Genomic DNA, 25306 nt, shown 5'->3' on the forward strand with positions numbered 1-25306 from the left:
AGGACTGATTTGAGCTCTGAGTCTCCCTTGCCTGGTGTGTAGACCTGCAAGCAGTGCAGCATCTTGGTTTGAAAGTGTAAAAAAACAGTCCAGCTGGATGTTGGGTAAGGGATCTGACTGCCTAGCGTCTTGCAGGCCTCTCTGTAAGCTACTTCTGGCGGTCCATTTCTAGATGGTAGCATACCCTCTTGTTCTCAGGAGTGTTTCTGAGGTAGGAGCTCCACTAGAGAGCTCTTACCCCCTCCAAAATGCCAGCAGTGACAGTACAGCAGACAGCTGCCCCAGCTGGAGCCCAACTCAGCCAGGAGGGGGAGTGCTGAGACTTGACATAGGCTGCTAGCCCTCCCCTCTGTCCTGTGCAAAGCTGGCTTTTGTCTTGGCCTGAATGCGACTCGAGTCCAAATACAACTGTTAGTTAAACGCTGAATCTCCAGCACGGCCGAGCTGTCGGCCAGAAGCAGCAGGCAGGTGACCTGTGCACGGAGCGTGGTTTCCGCAAGAGGAGCAGAGCCCCTGCCGGGGGTACTTGTAGTAGCTTCTGAAAGAAATCGGGACACCCAAACTAAGGAGCGGATGCATGTGCTGTTTGAAAGGGCCCGAGACCCTCCACCAGAGCACCTCTTTAAACCAAGCACTGCTCTGAGCACTTGGTTACGGGCACATGGGCACCGCGCAGGAGCTGGGTTTCAAGTGCTCTGCTGATGCCGGAGCCAGTTCTAGTCCCCTCTCCTCTCCCCTGCAAAGGGGAGGAGAGATGCAGGGCATTTGGGAGCCCTAGACATCTCCAGACTCCCCCCACCCCACCATGTGAGGACCTACAACTTGCCACAACCTGCCCTAGCACCCCTGGGCTCTTGCTGGAGGAATTGGCAGCGTTTTTATCCGTTCCAACCAGGAATAGCACGAGGGTATTTCTAAACGCCTTTCACTTGGAAATGTTTCTGTTGTTACACCTGTTATTATCAAGGGCAGGTCAGCCTGGCTTCTTGTAACCTAGGCAGTTGATTTTCATCTTTGGCTTGTCCCATCAGGTGAGCTAGCACTGGTTAGTACCAGCACAGTGCAGGGCTGGGGGGGAATTAAATGCCTTGATCCTAGTAGCTGACTCAATACTAGCAGAGCTTTAAAGATCAGAGCCCTTCTGAAGGCCTACTACAATTAGCAGCTGCTGATGGGTTAAGAGGTAGGAAGGTCCTTTTTCTTGAGGTAAGAGCCTACTTGGGAGCCTCTCTGATGCATTGCCACCAATTCAAACATGCAGACAAGGACAGTGTTCTTCAACTCCATTAAACACTTGATACTGGTTCTGGGCAGGCCCTTGGTCCCTGAACGGCATTTTTCAAATACATCTATTAATTGCCATTGGCACAAAGAGTACTCTAAAGTCTTAGTTCCTTGTCTGGGTCTACTGGTTTTCGTGCTGGTAACCTTTGGGAGAGCTTGCTGCCAGGTGGCGATTTAAGCCGTGAGAAGAATGTACTTTACCATACCCTCTTCTAAAACTTCAGCTTTTTATGCCATTGGAAAGGGCGGTGAAACAAAGGGAGAGTTTTTGTAGGGCTGGCTGTTGTGGGAGACCAACTCTGCGAGCCTGAGTTTTTTACTTTTGTGTTGCAAGTTGTGCTCACTTGACTTGAAATGCATTGTTGTAACCCTGCTGTCTCTTCAGGTGCCAGGTCTCCTGCCCACGAGCCTTCAGTATTAAGCCACTTGTCCCTTTTGGGGAAGCAGAGGGGAGAGGTGACACCTTCTCAGGCACCGTCTCCACAGGAAGGTAAATGAACAGCTTCTGTGTCTTTGTGCTGGGAGGAGAAATAGACTTGGACTCTTTCAGCTTCTGGAAAAGGATCTTCCCTGTGCAAAGTTGATTGCTTCTAAGATGACAAGGTGGGCTCCTCCCCCTAAAACATCTTTGGTCAGTCCTGCTCTTTAGCGTTTCCACCGCTCCTTGCATGTGCAAGCAACTGTTTGCATTTTTCTTATTGTGAACTGGGAGTCGTGTAAACCATAATTCAGCCTTTTGGAGCTGGTTGAGTTACTCCCATCAGGTGAGAGGGAAACCAGGTGAGAGCACAGGTGGTGCAGAAGTTGAGGGGCACATTAAGGACCTGAATGCCATCGCACATGGTACAAGTGCTCTAGTTTCTGCTGCAGGGGTCAGTCAGGTCATTGCTCTTGCACCTACTGAGAGCTGGGGTCAAACTGGGTTACCACCTAGTAGGCAACTATCACAGTATTTTTTGTTCAAGAGATGTAGACGAGAGGGCCTGTGACAGGAACTAATACCTTATGGATCGCTCCTCACTTCAAAATGGTGACGGGTGTTTAGCAAGACAGCGGTCAGAAAATGACTGGTTGGCTCAAACACCAGCACCAGTCATAGACATCCACGTGCCAATTGAAAGCTTCACCGAAAAATTTCTCAAGCTCACAAAAAAATGTCTGGGGCGTCACCAGCAGCAAGTGACGTTTGTAGCCTGAACTAGCCAAAGGCCTTTGTGGCTCAGGTCGTCTCCTGGATTCAAGTCTCTGCTCAGCATGATCCTAACCTAAGCAGAGCCCTTAAACCCCCCGAGCCATTTCTTCCTAAACCAAAGGAAGGTCTCGGGAGGCAGAACGCAGGATTCCTGAACTCCGGTGTGCGGGCAAAACACTTCGCTCGTCTCTACCGCAGCCTCTGTCCTTCTCGGTCAAGAAAACCCTAAATGAAGACAGGCACGGTCTAGGAGAGAGGTGTCATTTTCCTGTTTTATTAGTCAAACTCTGTACAAAGGTGTCCTGTACACAGCTGCATTCCTTGTTCACTTTTATTAAAAAAAAAAAGAAAGATTAGTTACAAAAACATCTTCCAAATACATCGGGAACGTATCTTACAAACGTTGCTTTAGTGCTGAATGGGCCTTTCAATCCGGCGGCTTTGTGGAAGGCCATAAATATGTGCTCTTGGTTTCGGCATCCGGTTGTCCTATTTACAAGATTTCCGTACGGTGGAAAATAAAGGAGTTCCAATAGTGTGACGGTACCATTAAAAAAAAAATGACTGCAGCAACTTGATCTGTAGTGTCGATTGGGCTGTCGCAGACCGACTGCCAGAGCAGTAATCCTCAACAGCCATCTAAAATGTACAACCTCCCCCTGTCCCTCCCCTCCCCTCCCCCCCGCTCATACAACATGCATGTTGTGTACATATGTACATGAGCGCCCAGGTATAGAAACTGTTTGCTGGGATGGACCGGCATTGCTCCCAGCTGTCAAGTAAATCGTTTTGCTTCCTCTGGTCTTGATTCAGTTAACAAACACTCCCCTTTGGAAAATAAAATAATTTAAAACATTGCATATGTTAAAATACCTCTCTAAGCAACCCAGGATTGGGGGCCGATAGCATCGTAAGAAAGCTTCTGACTGACCAGCCTTAAATACAGTCTAAAAATCTACTCAACTAAAAGGAAGGGAAGTCACCTGTTCTTTCTGCACAGGGGGTTTATTGTGCAGTTGCAGGACCTGAAAGAATAAAGTTCTTTCCATCTCAAAAGCTTAAAAGCATAGCAATGAGCTCCACGTTGTTCTCCGTCCTTGCTGGGGGCGGTGAGGCCTGGGCTCGACTTCTGTCACCTAGAACAAAACGAGCGTTACTTGGCAGTAGGTCCTCGTGGCAGTAAGGTCGCCCAGACAGCCCTTGGGACCGGGGATGAGAGCGGGTCAACCCACTGCATGCAGCTGCGTGAAAGCAGGACGTTGGCTGCTGTGGTTCTCCGGGTGTGACGTGTTGTGTTAGGAGTGACAGTAATTGCACAAAGAACAGATGATGGAACAGGTGTAGGATGGGTTGGATAAGGACAATCCTGTCTCGGGCAGGAGGTTGGGCTAGATGTGACCCCTGGAGGTCCCTTCCAGCCTACTTCTATGATGACTACTGCAGTGAAACTTGGGACCGGCTCAGAGACACGAGCAGTCGGTGTGAGCCACCACCAAACACAACCCTGGAGGCGAACTGCGCAAGCATTCTCCGGTCCAAGAAAAACCCACGACAGTCCAGCAAGGTGTGGATGCGGGGCAGGCTGCCGGCACGGGTGCTTGTCTTGGGGATGGAGTTTGCGTGATGCCGCCGCCGTGGCACAATACCAAGTGACCGGCTGAAGCCTGACGCTTAGCTCAGAGGCATGGGGTGAGCAGTGCTGGCTTGGACCATCCCGGCTTAAGGGCAGATGAATAAGTCTAGCAAGGCTTTGGGGTTTTTTGGGCTGAACTCGGGCACCTGCGTAGCGCCAGGAGAGTTGGGCTCTTGCTGTGTCCACAGCTGGGTTCCTGAGCTTTTCAGAAAAGGTCCCCAGGGCTGCGCCACGAAGGGGTGCCTGCCCTACCCTTAGCTGTCCTTGCCCTCACTCGCACCAGGAAGCTATTTGCCCTTGCAAATGAAGGTCTCCTCTGCCCTTCCCAGGACACAGCATCAGCTTGCAAAGGACCTAGTGCCGGGCTCAGGCACAGCTGTGGGGCTTCACTGCCCTTCTCTTACACCTTCCCTTTGCTTCTCTGCCCAGGGGAGGGTGGCTGAGGAGGAGCTCGCTCATCCCAGTGCAAGGCAGCGAGGAAGGGACTCAGGCCCAGCATGGAGTAGCTGCCTGCTGTCAAGGCAGGATCTGCTAACATCCTTCCGACACTGTTCTGCCTAACACAGAGGGCCGGGCCTCAGTTTAATCAGCAGGACGCCGCCACGTTCTCCTGCCTTGTTTCAGCTGATCAGTGAACGGACAAGGACAGCAAAGGGTAACACAGATGTCTGGCTGCTTGGTCTGTCAGACCTGCTTCTTCCCTTGCCAACCCTCAGACAGCTTGTGCCCTTGTTAAGCAGGAGGGAGGCATGGGGAGAGGGGAGGAGGGAGCTGGAGCCGAGGCAGTGGCAGGTGCAGGCCGGGGATCTCAGACAGATGAGTGATCTGCCAGCAGGAGGTAGCTCTGTGCCTTGCACACGTCGCTCAAAACATGGCACTGCCCTGGGGACAGCGGGCACCTGACCCAGCGACCAGCCCGGCAGGGAACGGGCACGAGCTGAGCACCTGCTGCTCCCCTCTCCCAGCTCCTGGCAGGGTGCTACAGCTGTAGCACAGGGCCTCCTCCAGTCTAACTCCCTGGTGGCTGTGGCTCACAAGCCTTTGCCGCCAGGTGCTAAGGCAACAGGCAGCAGCAAGTGGCATCCCGGGACGCTCCAGAGCTTGGAGAGGACATCCCTGAAGGCTCGAGATACAGCTGTAGTTCCCAGTCTCCGGGCACCAGGTGGAAATGCTGAGCATGCAAGCTCCAGCAACGAGGGAGGGAAAGAACTGAATCACAAGCTCGAAGGGTGTAACGAGCCCCCAGAAGAGTTCCCGCAGGCAGCGCTAGGACTCTGCTGCCTCACGCGTGAGAATATGGGCACGTCCCCTCCATGATTTACAAGTCTCCCATTAACGGCTCTACTAGCTGATCTGCTGCTTCTGCAGGTCAGCACCCCCAGCGCGGGCATGGGCACGCTCCTTGGAAGTGCTCACCCACATAAGCCCTCCGGTACCAGGAATCCCTCCTTACCAGTAGCTTTTTTTAAAGGGGGCGGCCACCTTCTGCACGGTGCCGATGAAGGTGTTCACATCCACCACGAGGATCCCTTTGCTTTCAAAGACCTCTCTGCTGACGCTAGGCTTATCTGTGAGTGGAAAAAAAGGTTGAGCGGTGAAAACGCGTGTGATAAAATGAGTCTGCTCTTTTTTTCCTTAGAGAAAAACCTCCGGTAAGTGGGCATTGCTACAGATCTACCCAGGCGAGCGATCCATGTGTTGGGTGGACGCGTCCACCTCCAAGGGCACTGGGATTCATGGGTGCCAGCAGGTTGATGGAGCATGCTTTGGGAATAACCACTGAGCAACCAATCATACAACAAAGAAAATACATGGATGGATCTTGAAACGCCAAGGAAGTTGCCAGCTAGACAAGTCATCCTGCCTCATGCAGGGGGGTTGGACTAGATCACCTCTAGAGGTCACTTCCCAGCCTGACTTCTCTATGATTTCTACTCACCCTGTTACGGCGATACCTTTTGTTGGACCAACTGCTCTGCCTATAAAAGATAAGACCAAGCTAATCGTGGCCTGGACCATCACGGCTGCAACACTGCTACCGCACTCTGGCGAGCGATAATGAAACCTGCCTGTCAAACACACAATCACCCGTCCCGGGGAAGGGGAAACTCGCCGTTTTCTAGGCCACTGTTGAGAAGCAGAGCCGTGGCTTCTGGCTTGGGCCCTCTTCGTCTTCCAGCTACAGACTCGCAGCTGGGCGCTGGGCGCGAACCCTGTGCTCCACCTTCCCAGCTATGAAGGGCAGCATGTGTGCAGGGCTCAGAGCTCTAATGCCTCAGCGTGCGCTTATCTCGGGGCACGTGTGACCGGATGCTGTGCAAAAGGTTGGAGGCGAGGCTGTTTCAGAGCCCCCATCTATCTTCTACTCTGCTCTGGTGAATGGCTGGTGAAGTTAGAACAGGAGAACCTCAAGGGTCTTGAAGGTTGTTACAGGTCAGAGAGGCCTCTGCAAGGCAGGCATCGTCTCAGCTCCATAATTACTGGACACAGGCAAGTCGCAGGGCAGGGAGGTTGGGAGACTTAGGGTGGAGAAGTCCAACAGTAACGTAGCTGGGGATAAAACAGAAGGGCTGTTCCCGGCCCCTAGCAGACACTTTCAGGCCCACAGTTTGCCTCCTTCAGAAGCTTTGTGTTAACTGAAGCCCTTGCTCTACATGCATGTCCGCATGGGTGTGTTATTGCAGGAGAAAGTTCAGAAGAGAGCCCAGAGCCACTGCAAACGCATGCAGGCTGCCCCCACCTCGTGGTATGCTTCCTTCCCACTGGCTGTCATCTTCCATAGGCCATCAGCCATTTGAAGACAGTAAAGCACCCAACACAGTGGCCCACCTGCATTGACTGGGGCATAAGGATGGTACCGTACAACCAACAGCCTATTGCTCTTATACGTGCTGTGGGTAAGGGTGTCATTTGTGGAGCCACACTGCACAACACCAGTCCTGACAGTTAGCCTATCGCCTACTCTGTGATCAACGCGGGCTGAGCACCTAAACCACCAAACGACTCAGAATCCTTTGGGCCCCTGCCACGTCTTACATGGTTAATCGCGCAATAAGACCAGCCACATGTGCAGAGTGAGACCAGCCACCGGTGCAGTCGTTATCACACAACTAACTGGGTAATTGCACAATAATTTAGACCGGCCATATGTGCAAAGTAATTATCATGCCATAAAAATGTCGGTCCTGCTATAAGAAGAGCAGACCGGTGACAAAGGTAGTGCTTGAAAATGTGTAACAACTTCATAGCTCGTTTCTAGCCAGCTTTAATTTGAATGTGTGGCAGGGTCCTTACTTCATAACATAACTGCACTCTGTTTAATTGGCGAGACCAGTGCATTATTGGTGGAAGTGGGTGTGCCTACACAAATGCTGCTAGATGGGTTTACTCTGCAGTAATTTACTGCAGAGTAAACCTATCCTGGGCAGGCGTCTACATGTGCAGGCGTTTGGGAGCAACATAGAGACGGCAACTTCCACCCTGCTCTGCCCACCTGCAGCAGTTAGGGGGAGCTCCAGGCTCCCCCTGGGTGCTAGCCCAGTGGCTAGCAGGGAGCACAGGGACAGGAGACTACTCCCTGCTGCCAGGGTGGGCTTTGATGGCAGAGCCTGGGCTGGGACAATGTCCCCCTGCCCTGGCAGCAGACAGCTCCCAGCCTCAGCTCTGTGGTCAGAGTGGGGGCTGAGAGATTGCTCCCTGCCCCCAGGAGCTACCTGCTACTGGGGTGGGCTCTGGTGGTAGAGCCTGTGCTAGGACAGTGTCCCCCTGCCCCGGCAGCAACCTCCCACTCCCTGCTGCCCAGGAGCAAATCTGCTCCAGGTCGGCTGTCTACATGTGCCTTACTGTGCAGTAACTACTCCGCAGTTCATCTGCTACCTGCATTTGCAGGTGGTAAATTAACTGCGGAGTAGACCAATTTACTGTGCAGTAAGTGTCTGCGCATGTAAATCAGTGCTTCCCAAACTTTTCCTCATCATGACCCCAATTCTGACCCCATTCCCTCTGTATGACCCTATTTCCTCAGCATGGCCTCTCACTCCTAACCTGAACCCTTCCACCCCGCTTCCTCCCCTAACAGGTGCTCATTGCTCACTGACTAGCAGCCATTAATTTCAAGGCTTCAAAGGCCCCAAACCAACTAGAACCTGTTCAGTTCGAGGCTGCTAATAGGGGGACCTAAGTGGTTTTGAGAAAAAGGGGAGAGCCTTAATAAGGTGCAAAATAAGGCTAGCTATTTCGTTAGCTAATGTTGAGATCGAGTGGGCATAGTGCGTGCTCAGAATAAGCACATGGCCTGGCTCAGTCTTGAGGTTAAGCACGCAGCAGCAGACACTGCACCAACATCCCCGAGCAGATTTCTTACCTGTGAGATACACCGCAAACCTGGCACTGATGTGCTGCACCTGCAAGTTCAGCAAGCACTTGAGATACTCTGATTTGGTGGACGACTTGGAGTCGCACTGGTGGTAGTGAAGGACTTCCACGATATTCACCCCCTGGCAGGACTTCAGGATCAAGTTCTTTTTATGAGCATTCGAATCCATCCTGTTGGAACAGAGACAGGTTTAAACCGCGAGTCATGGTGCCACGCCGCGGATCCGACACAGCCATCATGAGGCTTTTCTTCCACACCTGGCTCTTTCCCAGGGATTTTTCTCCTTCCCCTGCTCATGTTTCTTAGGCTTTTTTTAACCTGCACTAATGTGATTATATCCATTCCCGCTGCACCCCACACACCAACCAACCAACCAACCAACCCGCTCCAAGCCAAAAGACCTCTTAGGAAGTTTGATAAAACAACCCTAAAATCAACCACTGCTCAGTGGTTCCCAGGGTGGGTCTGAGGCCTCCATCTCAGGTCTCCTGTTGTAACATCACAACAGGACTGGAAAAGTGCACCGTGGGTCTGGCTCTGAATCTTTTGGGTTTTGCTGATCTGTATCAGGCAGGGTTTTAAAAAAAATATATATCTATTTGCTTCTCTGCCATTTCTGATTTTAAAGTTTCCAGCACGAACTGATAGAAACAAATGCTTCTCAGGGAAAAAAAACCTGAGTGAACAAAAAGTAATGTGAACAGACCATGTGGCCTTGATGACTGTCTCCACTACATAGCAATCCCTACCTGTCCATACCAGACCAAACTGAAGACCCTGTTGGATTGCTTAGGCAATAGATAGAAGACAAGCAGAAGGGCTGGAGCTTAAATCACAGAGAAAAGGGGCTGGGACAGACCTCAAGAGATCATCTCATCAACCTCCTGCTCATGCTGGATTCCCCCTGGCCAAAGTATTCATTTAACTTGCACTTCACACCATCCCGTGACGGAGATTTCCCATCCTTTCTAGTTAATCGGTCCCCGTGCTTAGCCATCCTCTCAGAATATTCTTCCTAATACCCAACCTCAGCCCCTTTCTGTTGCCATTCAAGCCCTTTGCTTCCTTCCTATCCCCGAGGCATGGAGATAAGTCAATTCCCGTTCTTTTGGAAAAACCCTTTCCATGTTGGAAGGCTGCTTTCCATCCCCCCCCCGGTAGTCTTCTCTCCTCCAGACTAACAAACCCCACTTCTTTCAACCTTTCCTTGCATGTCATGGTTTCCAGGCCTCTAGCCTGGACTTCCCATGAATGTGACTGGGAAACCAGGGGGCCTGTGATGCGATTACCTTACATCTTCTTTTAGCTTTTTACTTTCTTTGTAGTGAAGAAGCCATCGCCACCGCCCGGTACCATTCAGCTTCTCCAGCGCTTTAACCATTTCTTTCAGTTGACCTGTGGAAAGAGCATCCACTGTGTTCAGGCAAGAACAAAACCTCCCAACGCAGAGCCTGAGAATCAGGGGCTGCTTCTGGGCACGTCCACAGAGCTTGAGGATAGTGTTGGGGGCTGCTATACTGGGATGTTTCACACCAGTTCTGTATGTCTGGCTTTCCAAGCTGGAAGTAGCATAGACAGCATAGCGAGGCACTGTACATGCATCAGCCAGCTCATCTGAGAGGCAGAGTTTATTGGCACGTGCCCCATGCCACACAAAGCTGGCTATACTACTATTCAGAGGAAGTTGTGTACGTCACACATCTCAGTATGGCACCCTCTAGCCCTGCACTGGGCCGGTATAGACTTATGAAATGGGACGATACGTCAGACAGCGCTACGTACAAGATATAAGTGATCTTGATTTTAACGAGCCACCCAGAGGCCTAAAACATAGCAGATCCCCCCCCTTATTTTCAGCGATGGTTCAAGAGGTTAAAAATATCGGTAGCGTTTTCCTAGGCTGCTAGCTGAATCCAGCTCAGGTTCAGTTTGGCCAAGTGAAAGCCCTCTAGAGCCATATGCACGTCCCCATATTTTTGCCGTCTTCTGTATTCAACTGAGGCCGTCGTTTCTGCAGCTGCTCTCCAAGTTACCCTCCTGGAACGAATGAGCCGTGTCCACGTGTAAGAAAGGAGGAGCAGGGGCTGGAAACGTGGAACTCACCTAAAGTGACCGTTTCTAATACCTCCTCGTCTGAGACCACGAAGCCGCCCATGTGAAACAGGTCCTGGTAGGTGTGGTCCGTGACGTCCTCCGTGCCATCCACTCCCGCAAAGGTCACGTTTGGGCAGTGCTTTAGCCGCAGCAAGGAAGGGATCTGTGAGAGGCAAACACATCCTTCATGCCCTACACATGCTTCCTAGCAAGTGAGAGTTCACACCCACTGCTAGAAGACTCGTTCCTTCCTCTTCCAGGAGATGCGAGGTCTTGGGGTCTCAACCACCGTCCCTTGCTTTAGTCCTTTCCCCTCAGGTCTCCAGAGTCCAGTCCCCTCTAGCTCTAGATAATTAAGTGACCCCCAAAGAGCCTCTTACTGTGGGGAGATGAGGCACTTGGAGGAATCCACTGCCCTGAGTCAGGCACTGAGGAGTGAGGGCCCTGAGGAAGGGACTCGTGGATGCCACCAAGCTGAGTGGGAGATGCTGAAGGAAGGGAGACCCCAAAAGCAGTTGGATGCCTAGATCCAGGCTGCACCAACTTGCTAGCCCCACTCAGGGCTCTGAGCTGTGACCTCTCTCCTGGACACAGCAGTGTTACAGTGATGTTGCAGCCGTGATGGTCCAGAAATTATGGGGAGGCAAGGATTGCTTGTGGGGGGTGTCTCTCTTATTGGAACAAGTTCATGGCTGGGATAGAGGGAGTCAGGCTTTTGAATGCAAGGCATTCCTCATCAGGTCGGAGCAGCAAGAGCCAGCACAGCATCGTCGTTTGTAATAAAAGGGAGCGAAATCCTCAGGGGCAGCAGACAAACACTTAGCAGAAGAAAAGCAGCCGTTTGTTGGGAGATCAAGGCCTATTGAAAGGGTGGAGGGTCATTCTCATCTTTCATGGGCGGGGAGAATTCAGGGATCAGGTAGGTTATGATGTGCCATAAACCCAATATCAGCATTAAGTCCTTGGTTTTGAGTGTCCAGCAAGCTTATGAACTGATCTTCCCAAGTACAGGCATCTGCCCCCTTTCTGACAGACCAATGGCAATAGCATCTCTGTGTCTTGTTACGGATACGGCCCATACCTAGGGCACTCAGCTGGAACCTGGGAGACTGTGTTCAAAGTCCCTCCTGAGCGATCCGATCGGGAGCAGGGACTTGAACCCAGACTGCCCGGGAGCCACCAAGTATTCTGCAAACTTGCTGGGGCTCTTCTGCTTCACATAAATAAATGCATGCTGCAGTAGGGGCTGAGGCGCCCACAGCCTCGAGGAACGCTCCGACCTTGGACTGTTGGGTGCCCTTAGGGCTAGGAGACAGCAGGGTGGAGGGCTCCTCTAAACTGAGGGGGATACATGCCTAACTGGTACGCAAGGTCCCCGAGCCCACTGTGGGCTTAGCTCCGTGAGCCCAGGGCCAGTAATCAAGGTGGTTCGTGGGGTCAATTGAACTCGAGCTGGGGCTGAAACCCATAGATCAGGTGCGAGCAATTATTTCGGGTGGAGGGCCACTCACTGAGTTTTGGCAAGCCATCGAAGGCCAGATGACAGGCAGCCAGGGGCAGATAAATATTAATTTTCTAAATGTTTTAGGGGCCCCGCAGGCTGGATAGAACGACCTGGCAGGCCACATCCGACCCCCGGGCTGCATTTTGCCCACCCCTGCCATAGATTAATATGGTTTTTGGTTGTAGCCGTGTTGGTCTGAGGACGCAGGCAGGCAAGCTTCTTTGGGTAGATGTGATATCTTTTATTAGACCGACTTTGTAGAGTTGCTTTGTCGATCTAATAAAGGATATCACATCTACCCAAAGAAGCTTGCCCACCTATAGATTAACAGAGACAGACCGGTGCTGGACATGGAGGCAGGAAAGGTGTAATTTCAATACTCAGTCCCTGGCCACGGCTTAGCATGGAGCAGGCTAATAGGTGACACTGAAAGGATGGAGGACAGAGCTTCTGCACGACTCCCAGAGGCTTCTCCTGGCTGAGGAATATCTCCTAGAGGAGTCTCATTGCAGGAAGCAGCTCTTCCAACATGCATCCAGCACAGAGACCTCTCTGAAGTGCCCAATGTGGCTTTGCTAGTTTGCAGAGAGCACTCAGAGCCTGCAGATAGGAGCAAAGGGCCTGAAGCCCAGGATCCGACTCAAGCTGCCTTGATGTGCAGGCTTGGACGAGGTGCTGCGATGCTGTTAAACCAGGTGAACCCAACTGAAGTGTCCTGCCTCTGCCGTGACGCCTGCATGTCATTAGCTATTCAGCAATCCAGGATGGAAGAGGAGAAATGAAGCTCGGCCCCGACTACACTCCTGCTGGGTTTCTTTTATAAACAACCCCTGAGCCAAGCATTTGTTAGCTTTAAACTGCAAAATCCAAGAGCAATACACATGCAAACGGTGACAATTACTTCTGGAATAGGGGCAAAGTAAGCACTTTGTGGTATTTGGAAACGGGCCTGCCAGTCTTGGCGCAAGGAATGCGTTTCTGAACCTACTTTATGAACATGCAAAGATATGTCCTCGTTCCTAATAATGACGATCAGCCGGTCCGTCTCCCGGTGTTTTAGCTTGCAGAAGTTCACCGGTTCGATCTCAGTGTGGCCGCCTTTCTTCAGCAAGTTCTGAAACACAAGTCAGTCACTGCAGCATAGGGAGGATCTTGGCATGGCCAAACGTTTTATAGCCTAGTGAAACTGGCTATCTAAAATGATCCCCTGCCGTCTCAAATGTGCGATTTATCTGCTAAAAACCTGGTTTCTTAGACTTTTGTGATGCTAACGCCCGACAAGAGACACGAACCTCGCCATACGCAGGTACCTTTTGTTAGGTTTTCCTCCTCAAACCCATTTAGGTAAAGTTAGCCCTGTTACAGCCCAGCTGAGAACGCCAGCCAGAACTGAGTGGAAAAAGTTGCCTATTTTATGAATATGCTTAAGATGTGTTGCTCTTAATGAGGATTTTGATTCTAGGAATAGTTAAACGACCCCCGAGCGAGCAGGGGGGCTGGACCTGATGATCTCGTGAGGTCCCTTCCAGCCTCAAACTTTTATGAGTCTATGAATATCCTACCTGTCTGAACGTTCAACTTTTCAACACCAGATTTTAAAACTAAGTTTACCTCAGGGTCAAATACCACACAGGAAAACGAAGAATAAGAAAAAATGGCAATCGTTTTGCAGCAGGCCCTGCCTGGGCAAACCAGCACGCAGCGCGAGAGACTCAGAACAGCTTTCTCACCATTGTCTCCTCTCATTAGTAGGGGCAAGCTTATTTTCAGACTCCGACCTACCCTTGTGGAGTGGTACGTCACGCTCTACGCATCATCTTGTGTTTGGGGGAAATGATCTGCAATCTCTGGGTGTGTGCACACGCGACACTTACTGTGGAGCTGCCTAATTAGCTTCATAGTAAAGCATCGGTGTCTACATGAGTGGCGCTATTAGGCCAGAGCAAACTAATTAACTCTACTGTAGGATACTACTGCCCAACACAAGTACTGTTGTACGGCGGAGTTATTCAGGCCATCAAAATGCGCGTGTAGACACTGACGGGGCTGGCTGGGGCATGAGGGTGCTTCAGTGCGAGGGGCTGCCTGCTGGCTAGCCCCACACTGCAGCACCCTTGTGCCCCAGCCAGCCTCTCCGCAGCATGTGGACCTGAGCAGGAACAGCCCCGGGCTGGCAGGCGGACCCCCCGGCGTCCTCTACCAGCCAGGGCTGCTCTACCCTCAGCTCAACGTGCTACGGTCCTGGGTGCATGTGTAAATGTGCAATAAACTCTGGCGCAAACTGCAACAGAGCTCGTGTCACATTAATATTCATGTATAGATGCACCCATGGTGTAGCAGGTAGATCACTCAGTACTCGGACTCCATACTAGCCGATTTGATTAAAGAAAAATAAAGTTCCTGTTATAGACATAATAACATAGGATGTGCTGTAACGGGTCCTTCTAGCCTGCTGTCTTGTCCCTGACAGTGGCAGAGGTGGATGCTATAGAGGGAGAGCACTAAACTGAATGAGCTGTCCCATGTTCAGTACCCTCCCTGGCTTCCACCAGTAGAGATACCGGAGGAAACGTCTCCAACCATTCTGTTCAATAGCCATCAACAGATCTATCTTCCATGAATTTATCTAGTCCCTTTTCATAGCTAAGTCCCTTTATCTAGTCCCTTTTCATGCGATCTCTGGGTGCATGTACACACGATACTTACTGTGGAGCTGCCTAGCTAGCTTCTATCTATGAAAAGGGACTGGATAAATTCACAGATGACTTTGAACCTGGCTACGCTGTGTAGAGTTGAGATTATAGTTGTATGGCAGCGGTTCCCAAACTGTGGGTCACACCCCCAAATGTGGTCGCAACATCAGGGGATGGGGTCATGGGGCTCTGCGTTTGGAGTGAGGGGAAATGGGCCATAAATGGGGTCATACTGAGGAAAAGTTTGGGAAGCACTGTTGTATGGGATGGTTTGGATGGGGATGATCCTGCCTCCGGCAGGGGGCTGGACTAGATGACCTCTGGAGGTCCCTTCCTGCCCTACTTCTCTATGACCATCTTCCTCCCCCACCTCCTGGGGCAACGCATTTTATAAGTTAACTACACATTGCATAAAAAAAAGTAGTTTCTTTTGTTAGTTTTAAACCTGCCTTGTGCTAATTTCCACGGATGCTCCCTCGTCCTAAGCCCAAATGAACGTAGGCAATGCAAACACCACTGTCAGTATTGCCATGTTTTCTAGGCCTACTCTGGCTTAGAAAACTTGGTTTGAACAATAACTTCAAGCCAATCATAACTGAGTTTCGACTGGGCTCAAAGGAGATGAGATGGAACAACAGAGGTTGTAACTGGTCAGGCCTGAGGTGCTTATGGTGAGGCTGTGTGAACTCCCCGGGACGGGAACGGCTGGGAAGGAAGAACTGCAGGATGGAGGTACGTTGGCCACAGCACAATGCGAAGCTTGCGCATGCTCACCTCGGCAGCAGTACCAGTGAAAACACTAACAAGCAATATGCCCCCGCACAATTTGAAATGACGTGAGTGCATTTAAAAGGCTCTGCCGGTGTTATATTACCTTCATCCTCGCAAAGAAAGGATCGTCACTGGTTTCAACCAGGTAGAACATGAAAGTGTTTTTGCAAGCCTCTTTCATGACACCTTTGAGCCGGAAATGCAGTGTGCTGCACAAGTCCGCGATCATGGTGTCGTAGACGGCCGTTCTTCTGGGGAAATAGCTGTATTTTGTCCTTTTGCAAGTGGTCTCTTCTGAGGTAGTGCTTAGGCCTCGCCCTTTGTTACCCGCATATATACTGTTCAGCATCACCCTGTTAATCTCTGCATATTCATCTAGAATGCCTGAAATATCCCCCCTTGATTCGTTTAGCTTATTGTCGTATTTTAATTTGCTGAGGTGGAAGGGAACGGCATAGTCGTGGCTCTGGCTTTTGATTTTTGCAGTGTTCCTTTCACCAATAAAATTATCCTGCCGTGGGACGCACGGCGGGGGGTCATCAAAGTCCGTGGGGCTACCGTTTCTTAGGTGCCAACCAGAGCTACAAGGTTGGGTGTCTGAATGCACAATTGTCACCAGAAGTGGGCTGCGACTCCTGGATGGCGCATTGAGAACGGGGGATTTGTGTGCCTCTCTCGAGGGCAGAGTCTCCGGTGCCGCCTGGACAGGAAACTCTTTTGGAAAGATACCGCAAGAGGTAGAGTAGCGTGATTTCTGTCTCTTTATGATTTGTTTTAGCTTATAATGGAAACGTAGACATTCCATGTCTAAAGTGTTCTGCGTGAGGTCATCAAAAGCCTTCCAGGTCCTCGTCAACGAGCTTATTAAGTCAGATCGTTCCCTCGAGCCCTCGTGTCTTTTTGAAGGTTGTAACGTTCTAGTTTTGTCCTTGTGCTTTTTGATAACGGTGAAGTTTGTGTAGTCCTTTAGGGTGCCCTGATCATTTCCCACATTGACAAAAGGGGGTACGTGCCTATCACTTTCCCCTAACCTAGCAGGCCAGCTATGCTGCCACATTTCAGACTCAACACCCAAAACCCTTTTGTCCGTCTCCAAAGAGTCCCAGTCTTTAGCCTTACAGTCTTTGTTCGCAGGAGATTCATAACGAGTCCTTGCCATGGATGTTGTCTTGATGGCGTCCATGGTCTTTGTACTACAAGAGCCACTAAACTTAAGTTTGGGGTGCACGGTTCCTCCGAAGTACTCATGGTCAGAGCCTCCAGAAAAAGCCTCACGTGATACTTCTTCAAGGGCCGCGATTGCACCGATATCTTTGCTAATGAGTTCTGTACTCGGACTGGGCAAATTTTCGCCCAAAATTTCCTCTGCATCACTCAGTTCTGAATTCTCTCCAGAGTCTCTCTGGGTATGTAAAGCAGGCATCCGAACAAAGGAAATGGAAGGTTTTTCCCTTGCCGTGTCCGAATCAGCACATGCCTCTGATTCTCCTGCCACGGGGTCCCTCTGCGTGTCTGGCGTTTCCCCAGCAGAGCTCTGTTCACGTGTCTGTCCCGTTGGTTCCTCCTCTTCCGAAACAGAGGCTGTACTTGCTGTGGGGCTACTGCTTTCCTGATCAAATTCCTCACATGGTGAGAGTCCTTTGCTGCCGTGCTCTAGCAAGCTTGTTATTTTAGCTGCAGGGAGCTCAAGGTCTAGGAACGTGTCTTTTTTTGTCTCTTTTGCGTAACAAGAAACCGAGGAATGATCCGCTGCCAAAGACGATGCTTGACTCTCCGGGATGGAGCATGTTTCTGCGACATCCATTTGATCGGCGGGGTTGGGGTTTATATTCTGGTGAAGCAGCAGATCAGGTTTACTTTGCTCTAATAGGGAGCTGTGCAGATCCACCTCTCCGCTGGGTGAAAGGCTGGGCTGCTGAGAAAGGACACAAGTCATCACTTTGGTTTCGGCTGGAGTGGGTTGGCCTGTTGAAGAGTCTTCCTCCTCTCTCTCAAGCAAGTCCACTGTTTTAACTACAGGGATTTCTTGTTCTAGCAGCGTTGGGGGTTTGGCCTGTTCTGTGTCGTTCGGACCTGAGGGGTCATCTGCAGCAAAAGAGGCTGTTTGACTCTCAGGGATGGAGTGACGTATCTCTGGGATGTCTCCTTGATCCATGCGATCAGAATTCAGGCCTTTGTGGAGTACTGGATCCTGCTCGCTTTGGTCTAAGAAACCGCAGTGCAGAGCCGCTGCTTTGCCGGTGGGAGTACAGCACGGCTGTGATGGACTGAGACTCGTGTGCTCTGGCTCAGGAGGAGAAGGCCTGTCCGATGAGAAGCTCTCCACCCCGCACCAACCAGGGCTGCATGCAGGCCAATGGTTTATGAAGTTCGTTTGTTTTACACCCACATGCTTTTTAGTAATAGACCGGTCGCTTTTCATTAAAAGGGTCGGAGTTGATTCCTGCAGTTCGCAAAGGGAAGTCTTAAGTTCTCCAGACTCAGTCCTTGGAGTCATCTCATCCAAGTCATCATGGCGTAGCGATGTTTCAGGAACAGGACACACACCGCTGTTCTCAGGTTTGTTCCAGGTCTCCTCAGCTATCGAGTCAACTTCCAAGGCTGTATTTTCCCAGGCTAAGTCCTGGCTTTGTCCTGCTCCTGCAGATTTGTTTAGTGACTCTGCCATTTCATTAGAGCTCCTTTGCTCTCCCTGAGTTAGCATATTGCTTTGCACTTGGCTGGATTCCTCAATGCTCAATGAAGCGTGCTCAGAAGAATCACTGCCTCCATCTTCCTGGGAGATGCTGGTGTCCTCCACTGAATCACTTGGGGCTGATGTTTCAATTTCTTTAGCTGGTAGGCCAGTGACCTCCTGGATCTGTGAGTGCGTCTCTGGAGATGGTGTCATTTCAGCAGCAAGTTCTTGATGGACAGGACTCGCATCAGAGGATAATGTCAGACTTAACCCATTCTCACATGGGGACTCCCAGTCAAGCATGCTAGCTGTATCACTCTCTTCCGGTATCCAAATTTCCTTAGGAAGGACTAAGTTAATCAACCCTGCGTCTTTACCTTGATTCTCCAAATTGTCATTCTTTTTTTTAGCTGGTAATACAGGGACCTCTTGGTTCCCTGAAAGCGCCTCGGGAGACTGTGTTATAGTGTCAGAAGGTACTTGATGGAGAGGGCTGGCATCGGATGACAATGTTAACATTAATCCACTGTCACACGGGGACTCCAACTCAACAGTACTGAGAGCATTACTCTCTTCTGAAGCTTGTTTAGGAAGTATTAGATTGATCGCATCTGTGTCCTGATCATCATGCTCCAAATGGGTGCTGTTAATTACTTCAGCTGGTAGGGCAATGGCTTCTTGGTTGCCTGGATGGGCCTCTGGAGACTGCGCTGTTTCACTGAAGGGGCCCAAATGGATAGGACTCGTGTCAGATGACAATGTCAGATTTAACCCACTGTCACAGGGGGACTCCAAGTCAGCTGTCCTTGGTGTGTCGCTCTCGTCAGGGATGTAGATGTCCTTAGGAAGGACTAAGTTAACGGGATCCTGGTCAATATCTTCATGCTCCAGATCAGCATCATTACTCTCTGAAAGGGCTAAAACAATTGGCTCCAGGTATATATTTTGGTACTCAAAATCTTCCTCTTCCTCTTCTTCCTCCTGGTTTTCTAATGGATCTTGTGAGTTGCTCACTTCTCTGTCAGGGCTGTCAGGGTCTGGGCACTCGGGGCTCACTTGTAACCGTAATTCTTCGCAGACAGGGAGCGATTCATCAGCAGCCACACGCCCTTGGTCCTCATCTTCGGCGGAGAGAGTGAGGCCCTCCACTGCTGTACTTCCCTCAGGAAGGACAGGGTCCTCACCCTTAGCCACAGACTGCATATTGTCCAGCTTCTCTGGAAATTCATTCTGTGCCAAAGAAGTGTCATGTTGTGAAACTTTACTTGAATTAAGGGCTTGATTTGCTTCCTCTGAGCCATCAGTGCCAAGGGCTTTTGGTCTTGGGCTGACATTGCTGCGTTTCTCAGAGGTGCTGTTGTTACAGCTACCGGTGGAGACCAGGGTGTCAGGCAATTCCCTTCTTTCGCTTTCCTCTTCATCCACCTGAAATAACAGAAGTTGAGGTTTAACCTTTGCAAAAGAAATGCAGGAACAGAAAGATCTCTCCGCGGTGGAATAGCTATGCTGTTTAACACGCTTCATGCTTTCATGAGCAAATCGGGAAAAGAATAGTGAAATTAAATAAAATCTGTAATACAATATTTTAGGACTAACTTCTGTCCTCACATAGGCCAATCCCCTATCTTTCAAATTCCTGCTTGGGCACGTCTACCTGAGACGCTTTACTCGAGATTAGAGCAAATTATTGCGCAGTAAGCGTCACCGTCTACATGTGCAGATGTTTACTGCGCAGTAATCTGCTCTAATCTTGAGTACATTTGCTACCTGTAAATACAAGTAGCAATTTTACTCAGGAGTAATTGCTGCATGGCATGGCACGGCACATGTAGATGGCCAACCAGGAGCAAATTTGCTCTCAGTCAGCCAGGAAGCGGGGGGGGTGGGAGATTGCTCCCTGCCCCTGGTGCGGGCTCTACCACCAGTGCCCAGGGGGGAACAATGTCCCCCTACTCTGCCAGCAAGAAGCTCCCAGCTTCTAATCCACAATCAGAGCAGGGGCTGGCAGCGCCTGGGGGCAGGGAGCAATCTCCCAGCTCCTGCCAAGAGACAGCTGTCTCCTGGTCCCGTGTTCCCTGCCAGCCGCTGGATTAGCACCCAGGGGGAGCCCTGAGCTCCCCTTGACTGCTGCAGGGGGCCAGTGCAGGGCTGGCGGGGGTGGGAGCAGACTGCTGCCATGAGCAGCAAATCTGCTCCCACTTCCCCACATGTGTAGATGACTGCCTGGCATGGGCTTACTCTAGAGTAAATTCCTGTAGAGTAAACCCACCCCGGGGCATTTGCATGTGTAGACACACCCCTTGAGACCTATTTCTACTGTGCTGTCCGCAGGATGTAGTCAGCTAACAGCAACTGGCCAGATGCTCAGTAGGGATTTGGTTTTAAATGGATGAGTTAAGACTCTAAAAATCAGCAGCACGATGCATCCATAAACTGAAAACAGGACAGAAACATTAGCCAACGGCAGAGTGAAGCAAGGTTCCTAGTGTGTCCTCTATGGGATCAACCATCATTACTCATGTCTAAAGAATGAAGAAAGGAGAGAAAATGCTTCTGTCCTCTTTCCAAGCATGTGTGACACCAGTCGTTTCCCTAAAGAGAAACTCTGACACTTGAATTTGGGACTTCAGCATTTGTACAGTGTTATTCAATTCAGAATCACTTTTGTTTCCTGCTACCAGAAAGTGCTCAAATCCTCCGTGAGTTCTCACGCTACTTTCTACCTTAGCGCCTTCCTCTCCTTTAAAAGGTATTGTGCTGTGGTAACCAGCCTCTGATAGAAGGATGGATATGGCTTCTTCCAGAGCCCAGACACTGCTCAATGAACCCAGGAGAGAGGGGTAAAGGTCACTCCAGTGGGACCTGTGTGCTGAAAGTACCTGACCTTGACTTAGAGGATATGAGCACTGCAGGCACTAACGTCTAGCCACAGCAACACATTCATAGATTCATAGATGTTAGGGTCGGAACGGACCTCAACAGATCATCGAGTCCGACCCCCTGCATAGGCAGGAAAGAGTGCTGGGTCTAGATGACCCCAGCTAGATACTCGTCTAACCTCCTCTTGAAGACCCCCAGGGTAGGGGAGAGCACCACCTTCCTTGGGAGCCCATTCCAGACCTTGGCCACTCGAACTGTGAAGAAGTTCTTCCTAACGTCCAATCTAAATCTGCTCTCTGCTAGCTTGTGGCCAGTATTTCTTGTAACCCCTGGGGACGCCTTGGTGAATAAATCCTCACCAATTCCCTTCTGTGCCCCCGTGATGAACTTATAGGCAGCCACAAGGTCGCCTCTCAACCTTCTCTTGCGGAGGCTGAAAAGGTCCAGTTTCTCTAGTCTCTCCTCGTAGGGCTTGGTCTGCAGGCCCTTAACCATACAAGTGGCCCTTCTCTGGACCCTCTCCAGGTTATCCGCATCCTTCTTGAAGTGTGGCGCCCAGAATTGCATGCAGTACTCCAACTGCGGTCTGACCAGCGCCCGATAGCGGGGAAGTATCACCTCCTTGGACCTATTCGTCATGCATCTGCTGATGCACGATAAAGTGCCATTGGCTTTTCTGATGGCTTCGTCACACTGCCGGCTCATGTTCATCTTGGAGTCCACTAGGACTCCAAGATCCCTTTCCACCTCTGTGCCACCCAGCAGGTCATTCCCTAGGCTGTAGGTGTGCTGGACATTTTTCCTCCCTAGGTGCAGCACTTTGCATTTCTCCTTGTTGAACTGCATCCTGTTGTTTTCTGCCCACTTGTCCAACCTGCCCAGGTCTGCCTGCAGCTGTTCCCTGCCCTCCGGCGTGTCCACTTCTCCCCATAGCTTTGTGTCATCTGCAAACTTGGACACAGTACATTTGACTCCCTCGTCCAAGTCGCTGATGAAGACATTAAAGAGTATCGGTCCAAGGACCGAGCCCTGCGGGACCCCACTGCCCACACCCTTCCAGGTCGAGACCGACCCATCCACCACGACTCTCTGGGTGCAACCCTCCAGCCAATTCGCCACCCACCGGACTGTGCAGTCATCCACATCACAGCCTCTTAGCTTGTTCACCAGTATGGGGTGGGATACCGTATCGAAGGCCTTCCTGAAGTCTAAGTATACGACATCCACCCCTCCTCCTGTGTCCAGGCGTTTCGTAACCTGGTCATAGAAAGAGACTAGGTTGGTTAGGCACGATCTGCCTGCCACAAACCCGTGCTGGTTTCCCCTCAGCATAATTTGCCCTGCCGGGCTCTCACAAATGTGAGCCTTGATAATTTTTTCAAAGACTTTACCAAGGATGGAGGTGAGACTGACTGGCCTATAGTTGCCTGGGTCCTCCTTCCTCCCCTTTTTGAAAATGGGGACCACATTAGCCCTTTTCCAGTCCTCCGGGACTTGGCCCGTGCGCCACGAGCGTTTGAATATTCCCGCCAGTGGCTCTGCAATGACGTCGGCCAGTGCCTTCAGCACCCTGGGATGGAGCCCATCCGGGCCTGCCGACTTAAAGGCATCCAGTTCTTCCAAGTGACTCTGCACCACCTCAGGGTCTACGCATGGCAGTCTGGCGCCTTGCTGCTGCCTCTCTACAACCCCAGTGAGAGACTTGTCGTGCCCCTCACTTAGGAACACTGAGGCAACATTGTTCACCCAGCTTCTCCGGTGGCCTTTGCCCTGAGCTCCAGGCTGCTGTATCTGGGCTACTTACTTTGATGCTGGCTTGGATATGTCTGCACTATAGTGAAGTCCCACCACTGACTGCAGGATGGACATCCCCTGGATCGGAGGCAGATATTTAAGTTGCACTGTCTTGAACAGAAACCCACAATCTTACCTTAGAGAAGGCACCAGGACTATTCACACATTCACCAGCGGTGACGTCTTGGGGCCCATCTTTCAAGAGCAGCCTGCTCGGATCAGGACACTCATCGACACAACTCGTGGTTGATGGTTCGTCGCCAGAAAGCCATTGTCCAGAGGGGGAGGATGTTGTGTCAGGGACAGTGCCAGAAGTCTGTTCAGCCTCCCCTTGAGAATCTGCAGGGCACTTCTCCAAGCCAAGGGATCCTTCAGGATCTTTGTTTAGTTCCAGAGGATCCTGGCTACAGCTGGGAGTCCGTTTAGCCTCAGATGAAGAGTCCGCAGGGCACTTTTCCAAGCCCAAAGAATCCTCACCATCCTCACTTAGTTCAAAAGGGTCCAGGGTACTGTTTAAGGATACATATTTTTCAGGGTTGCTGTGCTCTACCACCTTCCTCGTACTGTTTAGGAGTTTACTCGGCTTGCTGTAGAAGAGAGCGATCCACATATGAAGTATCAGCTTCTTGTCTTCCACGTCGTCAGGTAAATCAGGGTTCCAGGGCCTGGGTGGAAAACAAACACATCTACCTGTGAACCCCTGCCTCATTTCTGTGAGTGGTTTTGCTAAATCCAATCCCAGCGGCTCAAAGCACTTAGAAGTCTCTAGTATGATGCATTTATTCTAGGACAGGGGTGCTCAACCTCTGGCCCATGGGCCATATGTGGTCTGCGGAGGAGCCCCGACATCTGGCCTGCAGGGCTCCCCATGGGGCGGGAAATTTTGCAGTGGGAGTGGCGGCCCATTAACATGGTCGCTTCCCTCCCTCCCCTGCCAATTTCCCAAACCCCAAGCTCTGCACTGCCAGTTGCAGCTGGGCCACATCCCCTCCCCCACATCTGGATCGGGGCCACAGTATGCCTTTCCCCCCGCCCCACAGGACCAAGCCAAGCCCCCTTTCCTGGGTCATGCCCCTGCCAGGACTGGGTTGGGCCAAACTCTGTTTCCCCTGCAGGACCAGGCCATGCCTCCTTCCCCTCTTGCAGGACTGGGTAGGAGTGGGCCATGTCCCCTTCTCTTTTCCTTGTGGAGCTGGGCCATATGACCCCGGCACCTGTTCCTGCCTGGGGCAGGGGGTCGGATCTGATGATCTGTTTAGGTCCCTTCTGACCCTAAGCACTATGATACTCCCTTCCCCTCCAGGGTCTGGTTGCCCCCCATGTCCCTCCATGTGGCTGGATGGTGCCCACTGCACCAGCCCTGGACCACGAGTGGGATCCAGCCTGAGGACAGATGGGGCATAACCCATTTGACCTGCTGGGGAAAAAGGTTGAGCACCATGGTTCTAGGGCATCACAAATGAGGCTGATATATGGGGGGTTTTCTTCCAATTTCTCTGAAAGAGGTAGACAGAAATCAGCACGTGGGATCTCTGCTCTCAGTTGACTGGATGTGAATGCCAGGTACAGACGAAAAAGCAGAGATCCTAGGTTCCTTTAACTCGGTATAAAACAAGCAGTTGCCAATCAGCAAAGGCCAGAGCTGGATGACAAAGTTCTGCTGCTCCAAATACCATATTCTCTCGCATACAACACACCCTGGAATAGAAGATGCACCTTGTTCTGGAAAGGTGGAATAAAGGAAAGAAAAGATCTTACCCTGTCGGGGGTAACTGAGCAGCAGCAGCCAGGGAGCTGAGCCTGCTCGTGGTTCTGCTCCCTCTGGATGGCTGCAGATTTTACCTCTGCTTGGTATTACCGTATTTATTTTTATTTTACTGTATTTCTCACATACAATGTGCACTGAAATTTCCATCAGCTGGTTTTTGGGGAAAAGGTAAGTGTTGTATGCCAGCATATATGGTATGTATGTAAAGACCATGCCCTCTCACAGCCAATATAGCTCTGCTGACAAAATCCTTGGGTGTAGACACCGTGCCGCTGACGAGAGGGATTTCATTGGCCTGTATCAGGGCTGTCCAACTGGTGGCCAGAAGCCCCCAAGGTCCTGTCCAGCCACTGCTTCTCCTGCTGCTGCCAGGGTCTCCAGACTCCCTCTCCCTCCTCCAGCTTTTACTTACTTCCCCGCCACTGGCTGTGGGCTGAGCAGCCTGCAGAGGCCTACAGACTCCACAGCCCATGCAAGGAGAGGATTGCGCTGCCCATACTGTTCACGTGGTTGGCGTGGGGAGGGAGAGGGGCTGCAGAGCCTGCCCAAAGGGCTTGCGCGGTGTGCAGCTCCCAGCTGCTCATTTGTGAGACCAGGGCTGTCCAACTTATGTCAGTCAGGGGAGAATGAAGCAAAGTCAG

General features: G+C 51.2%; 1 protein-coding gene across 3 annotated transcripts in view; it reads right to left on the reverse strand.

Annotated features, from left to right (window-relative positions):
- Positions 1-2729: 2729 nt before the first annotated feature.
- Positions 2730-25306, reverse strand: part of TASOR2 (transcription activation suppressor family member 2) — a 67687-nt gene continuing 45110 nt past the window's right edge. For 2 of the 3 annotated variants that reach the window (XM_059725725.1, XM_059725723.1), the window contains exons 17-24: positions 23034-23562; positions 15650-19648; positions 13071-13196; positions 10588-10741; positions 9774-9879; positions 8473-8654; positions 5563-5677; positions 2730-3612 (exon numbers count right to left, since the gene is read on the reverse strand). In XM_059725725.1, coding sequence (XP_059581708.1) covers positions 3609-3612; positions 5563-5677; positions 8473-8654; positions 9774-9879; positions 10588-10741; positions 13071-13196; positions 15650-19648; positions 23034-23562 — 5215 coding nt within the window. In that variant the 3' untranslated portion in view covers positions 2730-3608. Of the gene's footprint in view, positions 3613-5558; positions 5678-8472; positions 8655-9773; positions 9880-10587; positions 10742-13070; positions 13197-15649; positions 19649-23033; positions 23563-25306 lie in introns of those variants that run through there. The other variant, XM_059725724.1, reaches the window with a different exon arrangement.

The sequence above is a fragment of the Alligator mississippiensis genome, chromosome 4, assembly GCF_030867095.1.
Source record: "Alligator mississippiensis isolate rAllMis1 chromosome 4, rAllMis1, whole genome shotgun sequence".
Taxonomy (NCBI): Eukaryota; Metazoa; Chordata; order Crocodylia; family Alligatoridae; genus Alligator; species Alligator mississippiensis.